We start from the raw sequence: 14,840 nt of genomic DNA on the forward strand, positions 1-14,840 counted from the left end.
TTGAATGCATATTATAAAATAAATGTTCAAAAATGTCATATTATGTGACAAAGTGTGCTGTCAGTATTGCATGTAGGTGCATGATAGCTGTATCGATAGACACACTATTGAGGTTTCTCAGGAGATGTCGTGCACATGGTCACTGTTTGACTAGATTTGATACAAGAACTGGTTCCTAGGGTCAAACGTCTGTTCCCTTAACCTTTAGCAGTTGTTCTCGCAATGGATTTGGTTGCTAGTACATTACATATAGTTATTCTTGTTTTTTTTACAAACACTAACTCAGAGACCAATAGCAGTACAACTTGAAAAAGTGTAACATTGCAATCTCAAGAAAATGTTTCTAACTGGTTGGAAAATGCACATTTTCCCTAGTGAAAAGTGGTTGCCAGATGGTCACAGACCAGCCTCTCGGCCTCTGTGATTGGGTCACTTGATCTTATGAATGTCACACAACCAGTATTACTGACTAGTCAACATAACATGGTTAGTGGTCACATTTCTAACACACCTTGTTTGACATTTTGAATGTAACGTAGAAGTAAATACAAAACCCACATCATCGAGATTTTCTTGACCTATTTCTTTACATCAAGACTTTAAGTTAAGTAAACAAAGAAAATAAATGTGAATCAAGGCTGTAATCATAATATCCATTAGAGGGGAAACATGGCCCCAATATTCAAATGCAGTCCAAATTTCTACCAATGTATTCATATAAAATGTATATTTGTTCATTTTAAGAGTTTTTCTGGGACAGGTAACCACATACTACCTGTTCTATTTCTGTACACTGCAGTTGTGGCTTGTCCATGTGGTGTTTTGATACTCAAGCAGAAGCCTTTGTTGAACAGGTGTGTCTAGATAATCAGCAGCAGTGCAGATTTACAGTACCACAGTAAAAATTTATTGTTTCCCTTGTAACTTCTTTTAAAAGTGAAATGCTTGTAAGCTAATCAACAGCTGGCAATATGATCCACTCACAAAACTCTAACTCAGCTCCAAGCGTTTCTTTAAACCACGTTACTCAACATCTGAACATCTGCACCACAAATGCTCTACATATATAAACTGACTTGACTTTTTGAAATTAAAAGAAGCTTTTCCCCTCCTCACACTACTCTGACATATTTTATTTTTCTTTTTTGCCCCTTTGCCCTAAATGTGAAAACGAGGCATTAAATTCCCAGAACAGAAAGGCCTTGGCTGTGTGTCAATTCCATCAGATCACAGTGTACACAGCCAATATAAAAACATAATGCATGTACAAACAGATTATTTAAACTCCGTGCCTCATGGAATATTCCTTGATGCTTATAACTTTCACATTAATTAATGCAAACTTTGAATTAAAACAAAAAATTAATTAAATATAACTCTAATCTCTATCTCTGAGAATTTGTCTCAGAATCAGAATCAGAATCAGAATACTTTATTGATCCCTGGGGGAAATTATTTTTTGTTACAGTGCTCCATTTTAAACCAACATTAAGACAAGACAGACAATACGCTAACTAAGAATAGTACAATATATACATATATATACATACATACATACATAAGTCACTTATAAATAAATAGTTGGAAAAGAAACATGTGTAGTTGTAGCAGCAAACAGTGTGTTAAGTGGATGCGTTGTACAGGGAGATGGCCACAGGCAGGAATGATTTCCTGTGTCGTTCAGTGGTGCTTTTCGGTAATCTCAGTCTCTCACTGAACGTGCTCCTGTGACTGACCAGCATGTCATGGAGTGGGTGGGTCTGTATTCCGATTAACCCAAATTCATAAAACTGTATACGAATCAATTTGCTCGTAATCAGTAATGTAATGAGGGAATATGCTTTCTTATAAAAATTGGTCATGCAGGTCTTGGACGTCACCACGGCTCTTGCAAAGACACACACATACACTCACACAAGCACACATTCACCACATTCAAAGACACGCAGACTCTGATGGCTTTTGTTGTATTAATTCATTTATTTCTCATTAAAAATGCATTTCTGAAGCTGGGGGTAAGATCCTGTCTAAATTTCTGGAGGGTTGTATTGTGAAAGAACAACCCCAGCTGGTGCAGAATTATACAGATGGGGGGGGGGGGGGGGGGGGGGGGGGGGGTGAGAATGAGTGGTTGGAAAAGAAGATAAGAGAAGAGGGCATGGAGGGGAAAATGAAGAGCAAAATGTTAGTATTAGAAATCACCAGGAAGAGAGACATGAGGAATTAAAATCACAAAATAAGTGTGAGGAAAGGAGCTGATTGCTTAGAAGATTTTCACAGTACAAATTAAAATTAAGCAAAGACTTCATTTCTGCATTCTGGGGATATTTGGTGGGTTGTTTCTGACATGGTAAAATCTTCCAATGAATGCCAGATATTTCAGTGTCTCCGCTCTGTTTTCATTATTATGGCTCCATGGGAGGAAGCGTCCAGTTGTTCTTTTTCCACTGTGCAAGTATAATATAGCATATAACATATGGTGGCGTGGGAGGGAGTGATTTTTTTTTTAACTTTTCATTTGTTTTGTGTGGTTTTAGGAGTGCAGCTTAAGTGCACTTTACGAGGATAACCAAACAGGAGCCAGATGAAGAAAAAACCCCTCTGTATAGCAGAAATGTGCATACGCGTTCATTTTGTCTGATTTATAAAGCCTCATTTGTAAATCTGAATCATCAAGAACAAGTCTGATTTTCACTCTGTGCTTTAGCTGTGGATGGATATAGGCACTCCTACATATATATTTTAGGATTTGTCCATCCATTTTCACTGGGGATTGGAGCCTTTTTGCCCTACCTCAAGAGGCAGGGTATACCCTGAACATCAAACCTATGGCCAATTTACAATCACCAACTAATGCAAGTACACAAGGAAAACAGTGATTGGAAACCATGCATTTTGAAATAGTTGCTTCAAAGACAGGGACCAGATCTGAGAGCATTTGCTGGCAGTTGCAATATTCAGAGCATCTTTGGTGCAGTGATTCACTGTGATAAAATGGTGAAAACTGCAAATCTGTTGCTGTCTACACAGAAAATCACATTAAACCAGAGATCGAGGGTTGCTCAAAGTCTGGCAAATAGTTGGTTGCAAGGAGGTTGCCGTCCTATTTTTACTTTTAATAATACTATTACTGATACTACTGATAATAATAATAAATTTTAAAACATATCTAGGCTTTAGGTTTGAAGTGTATGCGAGGTCTTTATGGAATTTATGTACACTGGAGATTTCTGAAGAAAATGCGTTGTTCATATGAAAAAACTAGACTGTGTGTGAGCGAACCTACACATTTAAACATGGACTGCTTTTTATTAGAAAAAAAGCTCTACATCTTTTTCTCTGTGGGCAACTCTTCTGCGCACACAGACACACAACTTTTCCCGTGCATCAGCACATGCACACATCCTGATACACACGACAGTTCAGATGGTTTCTAACACATTTAAGAGGTTCAAATTAAAAACACTTCAGTCATTATCTAAATCGTTACTGGAAAATTAAAAAAAAGTAAACCAAGGCTAAAATCAAACATTTTCCTGGTTTTGATTGATCAGAATATTCAGACAAGTTGCACAGAAACAGATGATCTGATCATTTTTACTCAGACATAAAAATTCAAGATGCTGGTCTTTCACCTTTCTAGTTTTGTGTTAATTCATGATAACAAAACAGGTCAAGTCATCACCCTTGACCAGTTAAGTGAGTAGGAGGCACACTCTGCATTACTTAAATACCCATATTCACAGAAAAAATACACTTGTGGGAGTTAAAGTTTTAATGCAGTTACATGTATATATATCACTAGGGTTAAAGTAAAAAGTCAATCAAGACTTTTTGAATTTAAACTTTTTTTTTAACTCTTTTTTTTTTTTTACTAAACTACAGTATGCAGTTTCACCATGGTTTGCACAGTCTTTCATCATCTTTTTATTTTTCCTGTTCTTTTGCCTGAAGGGTTAACACGAACTCTGTGTGTTTTGTTCTCTCTCCAGTTCAGGCTATTTGGTTCTGGACAAACCTCTGGACAGGGAGACTCTGGATTATTACACCCTGGTGGTGACAGCCTCAGACGGACACCCAGAAGGAGTAAGAAACTCTTCTGTGTCATATGGATATTTACTTGTTGTTTTACTCGAGTTGTCTCAAAACCCCCAGAGGAGAAGTGAGGAGCTCCAGGAGAGAATTCTCCATCCTTCACAATGAAGCTCCACAAACAACAGATGTGGTGTTATCTGAGAAAGAGGGCTATTAGAATTGTTTTAATTACCTGTCATTTAGTCACAGTAATAATAACAAAAAGCTAAAATCTATTTATAGCAACTGACTGTAAAGAAATGAATGTCTACATTTATTGAGCCTGCAGGCTCAAAAAATGTTAATAGAATAAAATGGCCTATATGCCAGGAAAGGCAGAATAATGTGTTTTAGCTGGCTGCCGATAGCTTTTTATAAATACCAAGTGTGTTAAACCACATTGTTAGTATGATTCAAACACTACGATGGTGTGTCCACACGCTGCCTATGTTTTTTCACACTGATACTCTTCAGTAACACCATCCAAAGAACTTGATGTTTTGGTGTTGGTGGAACGCTTTTGTGCTTTTCGGTTACATTGGCATCCAAAAGCCCTTCTAAGCACACAGTCCCAGTAATATCATTTCATTTCTTTCTTACTGAAAGCCAATTTACAATGATGGTGAGTATTTGAAATGCATAACAGAATGCAAAGAGCACACAGAGTCCAACTTAAAATATGCTTGAAACCAAAGAGGGCAACAGAATGCTAACTGTTTGCTGTTAAGTTCCTCTTCTAGCAGGTTTTATGTTTGCTTTGTCTGACAACTTTTAAGATTATCCATCAGTTTGGTTTCACACTCAGGAGGCCTGAAGCATGAGGGATTCAATTTGAACTGCTATGTTGCAAGTTCAAGTATGGTGATTGAAATTTTAATGCATTGCGAACCTTCCGCACGACACTTTTCATAGAAAGTAGGTCGTTTTTACTGAATCATAATTTATGCTTTTTTTGATCTGTCTTTACAGCAGAAGCACTGTATACATATAGCCTGGTAAAAAACAACAACAACATACTGCTACTGTTCTATCACAATTTAAAATGAATATCCTCATATGTCGCCCTCATTTTTCTTAGAAACAAAAATTAGGTAAAAAAATAATCTGGTAATTCTTTGTTTTTACATTCATCGGGTCCCAATATGCTCAAATATCAAAGAGAAATTAAAAATGCATGCTGTGGAAGAGTTAGGGTCTCAGGAGGTTAAATGTAAGTTAATCAACACAGGCAATTAGTTGCACATACTGGTGATGTTTGGGTGCTAGAAACCTTACCGCTTAACATCCTTCTTTCACTGTCAGACTTTATGATCAAGCTGAGAGAAGATGAATTCTTTTTGACATTTGCATTGACCTCAAACGCTTCACTAAAACCCCCTCACATACTTTTCTGATGATAGATAGAAGGTGTGTTTTGTTCCCGATAATCTGACTTTCTTCACACCACGAACGTTTAGCTGTGCAGACGTGAGACAGAAGCCTGGCATTAACCTTGCAGTTTCTTCTTGTCTTTGTTTTCTTATTTGTTAACTATTTACAGCATTTTTCATGTACACAATTCAGCAACACTGTCATTGTTTCTGTGGAGGTATTGTGTAAAATGATTTTAAATGAAAGCTGCACCATCACCATCTGCATGATGGTCTTGCCGTTCTACGTCTTATTAAGGAAACCTGATATTGAATTGATAAAATGCTTTCCTTAGCCCCTTACTTTAACCATAACCATAACCTAACTGTATCCCTAAGCCTAAAACCACATTTTGAGCCTCAAAATGCCCTCAGATTCATGAGGACTGGCATTTGGTCCCGACAAGTCCTCAAAAGTATAGTGGCATGCCAGGTTTTGGTCCTCACAAAGATGTTTAAACAGGTACACACACACACACACACACATCAATTAAAACAAAAGGTAAAGTTTAAGATCCCACTGTGGAGAAAATGCTGATTATAATGCTGTGACCTTTTTTATTATGGAATATGGAGGGAAACGGCAAGTGGGAGTGAGAGGTACTCATTGTGCTGGTGCTGCCCTAACGGTGGATTTGTGCTAAAGTGATATTACACAGACTCTTGCTCATGCAACCATGTAGTTAGTCTATTGCTCTCTGGACCTTGGCAATTAGTGTATTATCTTTTATTTATTTATTTTTTATTTATTTATTTTTTTTTCTAAATGACATCAGAAACAGCAGTATGCGACATTACGTGATGGCAGAGCTTCAGTTCATCCTTTGTCATTTTTTTATTTATTTATTTATTTTTTTTAATAAATAGGACAGGGGGGATGAATGAGAGAAAGAGGGGGAGAGAAAGAAAGAAAACCAAAGGGGAGAAGAGACGGTGAGAAGGGGGGGGAAGAGAGAGAAAAAAAAAAGAACTCCTGGGTCACCTGTATGGAGAAAAAAAACAAACAAACAAAAAAAAACAAACAGAGGAGACAGCAAACAACAAAGAGCAACATAATAATAGAGAAAACAAAGCACCATCACAATAAACTAGCTAGTCATAGATATCAATATTTACTAAATAATAAACGATATTGTGCAGCACGCAAGATAGACAGCGCACAGTGTGCTTTGAGGCAGCAGCCAAGAAAGCTTTAGTCCGCGTCTGTGAATACCCATGTGTGCATACCTGTGTGGATTAGCATGCTTGCATTCCAAAGGTTTCTCCATGTAATGATCTGCTAGGGAGTGTGGGGGGGCCACAGCCCCGTCCTCCAGGGTGTGAAGCGGGTATGGAGGAGATCAAAACTCCAGACATCCAGAGGCCCCCAGAACACAAGAGACCATGGAAGACCAACAGAGGGGCAGCCGCGCCACTGTTCCAGTAAGAGCTGAGGAGAGTCCCAGATGAGGGCTCGCCCAGCAGCCGCGGAGCAGAAGTCAGGGGGAGTTGCAGTGACGCGCCCGTGAGCTCCGCCGGCCCCCAGCTGTGCCTGAGTGACCGAGCCCCAGGCCGAGAGGCCGGGGGCACCCCACCTCCAAAGGGGCCCGAGCGAGCCCCAGGCCCCAGGCCCCGACAAGCGGCCGCCAAGGAGTGAGCCGGTGTGTACCCGGACGCCCACCCCCAGACACAAAGAACCACCAACACACCGACACCTGAGGGAGTCCGCCACCGGCAGGGGAAGTGGTGGTGGGTGGAGATAGGCCTCCAAACCTTGGAGGGCCTGAGATGTCCCCAGAGAGGTGGCGTCTGATACCCAACCTGACATATAGACACAGACATAAAGGCACACACAGACACAAACATCCATTCCCACCCTCATGCTCTCATATGCACTCACTCCACACTCAACCAACGTGGAGACAGACATAAAGAGACGCTGTACACACAATCACACTCCCCAAGCGTACTCTACAAACCGGGTCTAGGTACCCTTGCCCCTGGAGGGGGGAATTGCACCCAGACCCAGGTGGTGTTACCCTTTTCCCTGCGGTGGGGAGAGGCAGACCACCCCGACTCCGCAGCAGCAGGGAGGCCCCACACCCCAGACCGCAGTCGGACGGCCAACTCCTCCTACTAGCCCTCCCGCTCCAGCAGGCCGCAGAGAATGGGGGTGGGAGAAGACTCCAAACCTCCCTCCACCCGCTCATTGTAGTGTTGATGCATATGTGTTCTAAGGTGCAATTAAAACCCAGGAGGGCATGGAGCTACCTGCCAAGGAGCAGCAGGTAAGCGCATAGTCCCTCCTGCTAGCCCTCAATGACTAAGTGTATTTAAAATTGAGAGGTGGGCAACGACGTCAGGGGTGAGGTATACACCTCCTCTGTAGCCTCCTCTGCACCCTGGTGACATACCCCCACTCCAAGGCCCTGCATGTGTGGGTGGTTGTGGAGGAGCGGGAAGAGGGAGGCAGCTGGAGATTGGGAGGGAAGGAAGGGAGGGGCAGGTAACCCCTCCCTGGGGCCAGCTCCCCCGCTGACCCCAGTAGGCACTCCCACCCTCCGCGACCCGCCAGGGAAGGGGGGCCCAGGCCCATTAGACCGGGGCCCAGTGCAGTAGCGCCCCCCGGCTCCACAGAGCCCTGGACAGTCCACCCAACCCCACCACAGAGAAAACTGCACCCACCCCACCATCCACACATCTTCCAGACTACATAAGACGGTAAACGCCCAGGCTGAGATCTTCCTCCACCTCTCCTGTATCTCCCCCTCCTGCAGAGAGTTCCTGAAGAGAAGAAAGCTCCTGCAAGATGTGACCATCCCCCCCACCAGTTGAAGAGCCCCCCAGGCGGCTCGACGCACCGGCGGCACCCTGCTCCAGGGCCGGGCCCCCATGCACCCACCCGCCCACAACCCCGGCAACACACCAACCAGGACCCAAGCCCCCGAGGCCCGGCCCGGGCCCCAGCCCAGAGACGGAGCGCCCCCAGAACCTCACGCCCATCCCGGACCCACCCAGGGGCAGCCAGGTTGCTAGGTCAGTAACCCACGTCCGTCAGCACAGACCCTCCCCTAGCCCCGCTGCACGCAGCCGCGAGGAAACAGTCACCTGAGAGCCAACAGAGCCCCCAACCGGACGTGACTGCTACCCCGGTTGAGCCCCCCAAGGAAGATGCCTCCGGGGAACCCCCCGACGCCCTAAGCCTGTCCCTACCCCCTCACCAATCACAACAGTGAAGGCGGGACCAAACTATGACCCCCCACCCCCACTAGGTGATGGAGCTGATAAAAGGGGCCCAGAGCAATTGATCTAATGTGGTGGCAGAGGCTGTGTCAAGATTAATGTAATCTAATAGATAATTTCTATATTGGTTAGAATTAAGATTATTTTTATTTTTCCAGTTCATGAGGACTGTTTTCTTGGCTATGCATAGGGCAGTGAAGATCATATGGGCTATATTCTTTTCTGAAGTGACATTATCTAAGCTGCCCAGTAGACACACTAAGGGGGAAGTTGGAATGTTACATTTCAGACACTTTGATAAGTCTTCACATATCTCGCGCCAAAACTTTTGCACTGGTGGACAGAACCAAAGAGCGTGGATGTAATTGTCTGGTGTATTGCCTTGACAGTGTGAGCAGTTGTTGGAAGATGTAAAGCCCATCTTGAACATCCGATGACCTGTATAGTGCACTCTATGAAGTATTTTGTATTGTATTAATTGCAGACTGGGATTTTTAATTAATTTAAAAGTTTTTAAGCAAATCTGAGACCAGAAGTTTTGGTCTAGGTTGACTGATAAATCTGCTTCCCACTTTGCAGTAGGAAGGGATATTGATTCATCTAATTTAGAAAGTGTTCTGTATATTTTAGATAATAATTTGGGGGATTTAAGAGTAAGAAAATGTGCCGCACTTAGTGGTGTTTGTAATTCAACTTGACTGAGGTTAAATTTCTTTTTTACTATGGATTTAATTTGTTGATATTCTAAAAACCTTGTCTTGTTGATCCCATATTGTTCAACTAGTCTGTCAAATGGAATAAATTCTGTTCCCTCTAATATATGTTCTAAGTATTTAATTCCTTTACAACTCCATTCTGGGAAATTAATCATATTATTGTTTTGTAATATGTCAGGGTTATTCCAGATAGGTGTACATTTGCATGGGATTAATGAAGACTCCGTTATTTTTAGAAACTCCCACCATGCTGTTAGAGAAAAGCTGATGTTGATACTTTTAAAGCATTCATGTCTTTTGATGTTTGAGCTAATAAATGGTAGGTCTGAAATCTCTAGATCCTTGCATAGTGCCTGTTCAACATCTAGCCAGGGCTCAACTAAGAAGGTATGTTTTAACCATTCTGAGATGAACTGAAGCCTGTTGGCTAAGAAGTATTGGTGAAAATTAGGCAGATCTAATCCTCCTCTATCCTTGGTTCTTTGTAGCGTTTTTAAGCTAATACGCGGGGGTTTATCTTTCCAAAGGAATTTGGAAATATATGAATCCAGAGATCTGAACCAATCTTGTGATGGTTTGTTAGGGATCATCAAAAATAAGTAATTTATTTTTGGCAAGATCATCATTTTTATAGTGGCGACCCTTCCCATGAGTGATATGGGTAAAGATTTCCATCTAGTCAGATCGCCTTCTACTTTCTTTAGAAGTGGGATGTGGTTTAGTTTAGTTAAGTCTGAAAGCTTAGGAGAGACATTAATACCTAAATATTTAATATTTCCGGATTGCACTGGGGCAGAGGAAGAATTATGGAAGGAGCAGTTAATGGGGAGAACTGTAGATTTTGGCCAGTTAATTGAATAATCTGAAACTCTTGAAAACCAGTTTATTAAAGTAATTACCTCAGAGAGGTTGGTTTGTGTGTTTTGCAGAAAAAGCAACACATCATCCGCATAGAGACTGATTTTATGTTCTATGTTCTTACATTTTATGCCCTTAATTGTTGTAGCCTGTCTAAATGCTGCTGCTAGAGGTTCGATAAAAATTGCAAAAAGTGAAGGGGAGAGTGGGCATCCCTGTCTGGTGCCCCTCAGGAGACAGAAGCTGGAGGATGTCTGGTCATTTGTTCTGATACGAGCCGTTGGGGAATTGTATAATATTCTTATCCAGTTTATGAAAGAGTTTCCAAAACCAAATTTGTGTAAAGTTGCGAATAAAAATTTCCAATTAACTCTGTCAAATGCTTTTTCTGCATCTAGAGATAATATTATGGTTTCGATGTTTTTATCGTATGAGTAGTCTATTAAATTAAGTAATCTACGAGTGTTTGTTGAGGAGTGCCGACCTTTTATGAAACCAGTTTGGTCAGGATGAATTAAGAGGGGGTCATTTTCTCTAATCTCTTTGAGAGAGCTTTGCAGATTATTTTAAGGTCTACATTTAAAAGAGAAATTGGACGATAGCTTGAGGGAAATAAAGGGTCTTTGCCTGGTTTTAGCAGGAGACTAATGTTGGCAGAATTCATATTTGGTGGTAGTCTGCCCTTTTCCTCGATTTCCTGCAACATGCCGTGGAATACTGGTGCCAAAATTGTCCAGAATTCTTTGTAGAATTCTGCAGGGAAGCCGTCTGGACCTGGAGCCTTATTATTGGGCATACTTATCAGGGCTTCCTGGAGTTCACTTGGCGTCAGTGGCGAATCCAGTTCCATTGCTTGACTGTCTAGTAATTTTGGAAGAGTTACGTTGTCAAGAAACAGATCAATTTCATTTTTAGATGGGTTTATTTGTGGTGAGTATAAAGTTTCATAGAAATCCCTAAAAATGTTGTTTATTCTTCCAGGATCATATATTGTGTTCCCCGATAAATCTTTAGCAGCACATATAGTTATTTTTTCTTTATTTATTTTTAGCTGGTTAGCTAGAAATCGACCTGATTTGTTACTGTGTTCAAAATTCTGCAAGCGAAGTCTTTGTATAAGGAATTGTGTTTTTTTATTAATAGTTTCATTTAATTCTAGTTTTGTTTTGCATATTTTGTTCAATGTTTCCTGATCTTGGTGGGACGCGTAGGCTTCTTCTAGTGATTTGATGTTTTTTTCTAATTCCTGAATATTTTTGTTTTCTTCTTTCTTTTTGTGTGATGAGAAAGAAATTATTTTACCTCTCATCACAGCTTTCCCTGCTTCCCATAGAACAGAAGCAGATATTCCGGGAGTGTCATTAAAGTCTAAATATGAAGTCCATTCCTTTTTAAAATATTTAATAAAGTCTTCATCTTTAAGTAGTGATATATTAAATCTCCAGTTTTTACTTGGCGTAGTATTATTCTTGTGCATTAGTGTTAAAGATACAGGAGCATGATCGCTGACAGCTATAGGATGAATCTCAGTGTCTGAAATGTCACACAGCAGTGAGCTGCTGACCAAAAAATAATCCAGACGAGAGTAAGAGTGATGAACATGCGAGAAAAAAGTATATTCCTTACTGGTGGGGTGAAGAGAGCGCCATGCATCGCAAAGACCAAAGTCGTTCATATACTGTTTGATTATATTTGTGGACTGCCAATTACGCTGAGTTCCTGTTGTGTTGAGCCTATCCATTTCTTCATTTAGTCCATAGAACTACTGTTCTATCACAATTTAAAATGAATATCCTCATATGTCGCCCTCATTTTTCTTAGAAACAAAAATTAGGTAAAAAAATAATCTGGTAATTCTTTGTTTTTACATTCATCGGGTCCCAATATGCTCAAATATCAAAGAGAAATTAAAAATGCATGCTGTGGAAGAGTTAGGGTCTCAGGAGGTTAAATGTAAGTTAATCAACACAGGCAATTAGTTGCACATACTGGTGATGTTTGGGTGCTAGAAACCTTACCGCTTAACATCCTTCTTTCACTGTCAGACTTTATGATCAAGCTGAGAGAAGATGAATTCTTTTTGACATTTGCATTGACCTCAAACGCTTCACTAAAACCCCCTCACATACTTTTCTGATGATAGATAGAAGGTGTGTTTTGTTCCCGATAATCTGACTTTCTTCACACCACGAACGTTTAGCTGTGCAGACGTGAGACAGAAGCCTGGCATTAACCTTGCAGTTTCTTCTTGTCTTTGTTTTCTTATTTGTTAACTATTTACAGCATTTTTCATGTACACAATTCAGCAACACTGTCATTGTTTCTGTGGAGGTATTGTGTAAAATGATTTTAAATGAAAGCTGCACCATCACCATCTGCATGATGGTCTTGCCGTTCTACGTCTTATTAAGGAAACCTGATATTGAATTGATAAAATGCTTTCCTTAGCCCCTTACTTTAACCATAACCATAACCTAACTGTATCCCTAAGCCTAAAACCACATTTTGAGCCTCAAAATGCCCTCAGATTCATGAGGACTGGCATTTGGTCCCGACAAGTCCTCAAAAGTATAGTGGCATGCCAGGTTTTGGTCCTCACAAAGATGTTTAAACAGGTACACACACACACACACATCAATTAAAACAAAAGGTAAAGTTTAAGATCCCACTGTGGAGAAAATGCTGATTATAATGCTGTGACCTTTTTTATTATGGAATATGGAGGGAAACGGCAAGTGGGAGTGAGAGGTACTCATTGTGCTGGTGCTGCCCTAACGGTGGATTTGTGCTAAAGTGATATTACACAGACTCTTGCTCATGCAACCATGTAGTTAGTCTATTGCTCTCTGGACCTTGGCAATTAGTGTATTATCTTTGTATCCCAAGGGTCCAGAAGTCAGAAAATGGATAAAAGTAGTTTGGACATTTGTCTGCTTGACACTCCATTATGTTTTGAGTGAGAGTAAAAGAGTATAGGATTGTGAATGGAGAGAGAAAGAGAGGGTATACAAGAGGGGAATGATATCAGCTACAGGGAGAAACTGAAAGGAAGACAAGGAAAGAAAGAAATGGGGAAAAAGGAGAAGAGGAGATTGGAGTGTAGTTGCCTTATACAGGCCCATTAATCAGAATCACCTGGAAGGCCTTGGGTTGTCTTCATATGGGCGCACATACACACGCACACGTTTGTGTCCTATATTATTAAATGTCCTGTTGTGAGAGTGTCAGGCTACAAAGTGCCTAATTGGCTATTTGGCCAGTGAATCCATCATGCTGCCACAGACTGAGGACCCTACAAGTTGGTGCAGTAAACCAGCTTTACTGTAAGGACGGTGTGCATTGTGGGATGCCATAGAAACTGTCAGCAAATGGCCCGCGTTGGACTGTGTCATTGCATTAGTAAATAAATCCTGTCTGGATTAGCGCTGCTACGTTAATGAATGTGAAGACTTAATTATTATGTGTATGGAACAGACAAGGTCAGACTTTTAAATCCCTAGAAAAGACGAGAAACTAACAACGTGCTCATTCTTCTCACATCCACCATCTCGTCTTCTTTTCCGCGCAGATGTAACTTTGGGGCAAGTAAAATATTTGCGAGGTGTCATACTGTCTGTGTGAAAATGCCTCCTATATGATCTGTAGTACACACAAGTACATCTCAGGCTCCGGAAGATTCTTACCTTTATTGCACATTATAATGTCATCACGTTGCCTAACAACCGCCTACTAATGTGCTAAAATGACCCATTTGTAGCATTTACTGTATGTACCTAGAAAACCTTATAAAAGTGTCATATTATTTTATTTTCATGACAACAACATAGTTTACATCCAAAAAACCTAAATAATGTGTGACATATTATAATGCATTTATGTTGCCTTGCAATCACCTAACAGCAGACGTAAATTACAGACTGTAGCATGGACTTGTACTTGCTAAAAAAATAAGTCGGCCTGTACTTGCAACATTCTGCAAATCTTTCCTATACATGTGCAACATTAATCTCTTCAGTTGCTAAGACAGATTTATTGAAGACTCAGTACTCCTTTTCAATCTACATTCAGTCAAGTTTTACTTATATGTAAAAATAGAGTAAGAAAATGCAACAAAAACCAAAAACTAGAACAACAGCGATGGCGGATTTAAAAAAGGAGTCTGAATAAAACATTCAAGGAACAGGCTATGAACAGGATATAAATATGAAAAACTATACAGAATATGAAATAAATAACTTTACAGAAATCTGAGATATACAGCTATACAGAAATGGGAACTATGCAAGTTGTAAACAGTTGTAGGATTAAAAATTATCGAATGTACAGAATGATTATTTACACAGATGTATGCATTGTATGCGTGAATTGTAGCTGATTTATTGATATTTTTTCAGCATACTAGAGGACAGCATTACAATAAGCTTTCCTGTGTCTTATAAAAATAGTCATCAATCTATGTGTTACCTGCAATATCTAACAGTCTCCTCAAAGTACTTTTATATCTGTACTCAAAATCAGTGTTTTCACATTGTACACGTAGCCAAAACTAAAACTACTTTTG

At 40.5% G+C, this 14,840-nt stretch overlaps 1 protein-coding gene across 1 annotated transcript in view; it reads left to right on the forward strand.

Moving 5' to 3' along the window:
- LOC101480347 (protocadherin-15) overlaps positions 1–14,840 on the forward strand; it is a 214,916-nt gene that overhangs the window by 90,975 nt on the left and 109,101 nt on the right. Inside the window, exon 20 of the mRNA XM_076887498.1 lies at positions 3,993–4,086. Within this exon, the coding sequence (XP_076743613.1) occupies positions 3,993–4,086 (94 nt within the window). The remainder of the gene's footprint in view (positions 1–3,992; positions 4,087–14,840) is intronic.

This window comes from Maylandia zebra, linkage group LG8 (assembly GCF_041146795.1).
Source record: "Maylandia zebra isolate NMK-2024a linkage group LG8, Mzebra_GT3a, whole genome shotgun sequence".
Taxonomy (NCBI): Eukaryota; Metazoa; Chordata; class Actinopteri; order Cichliformes; family Cichlidae; genus Maylandia; species Maylandia zebra.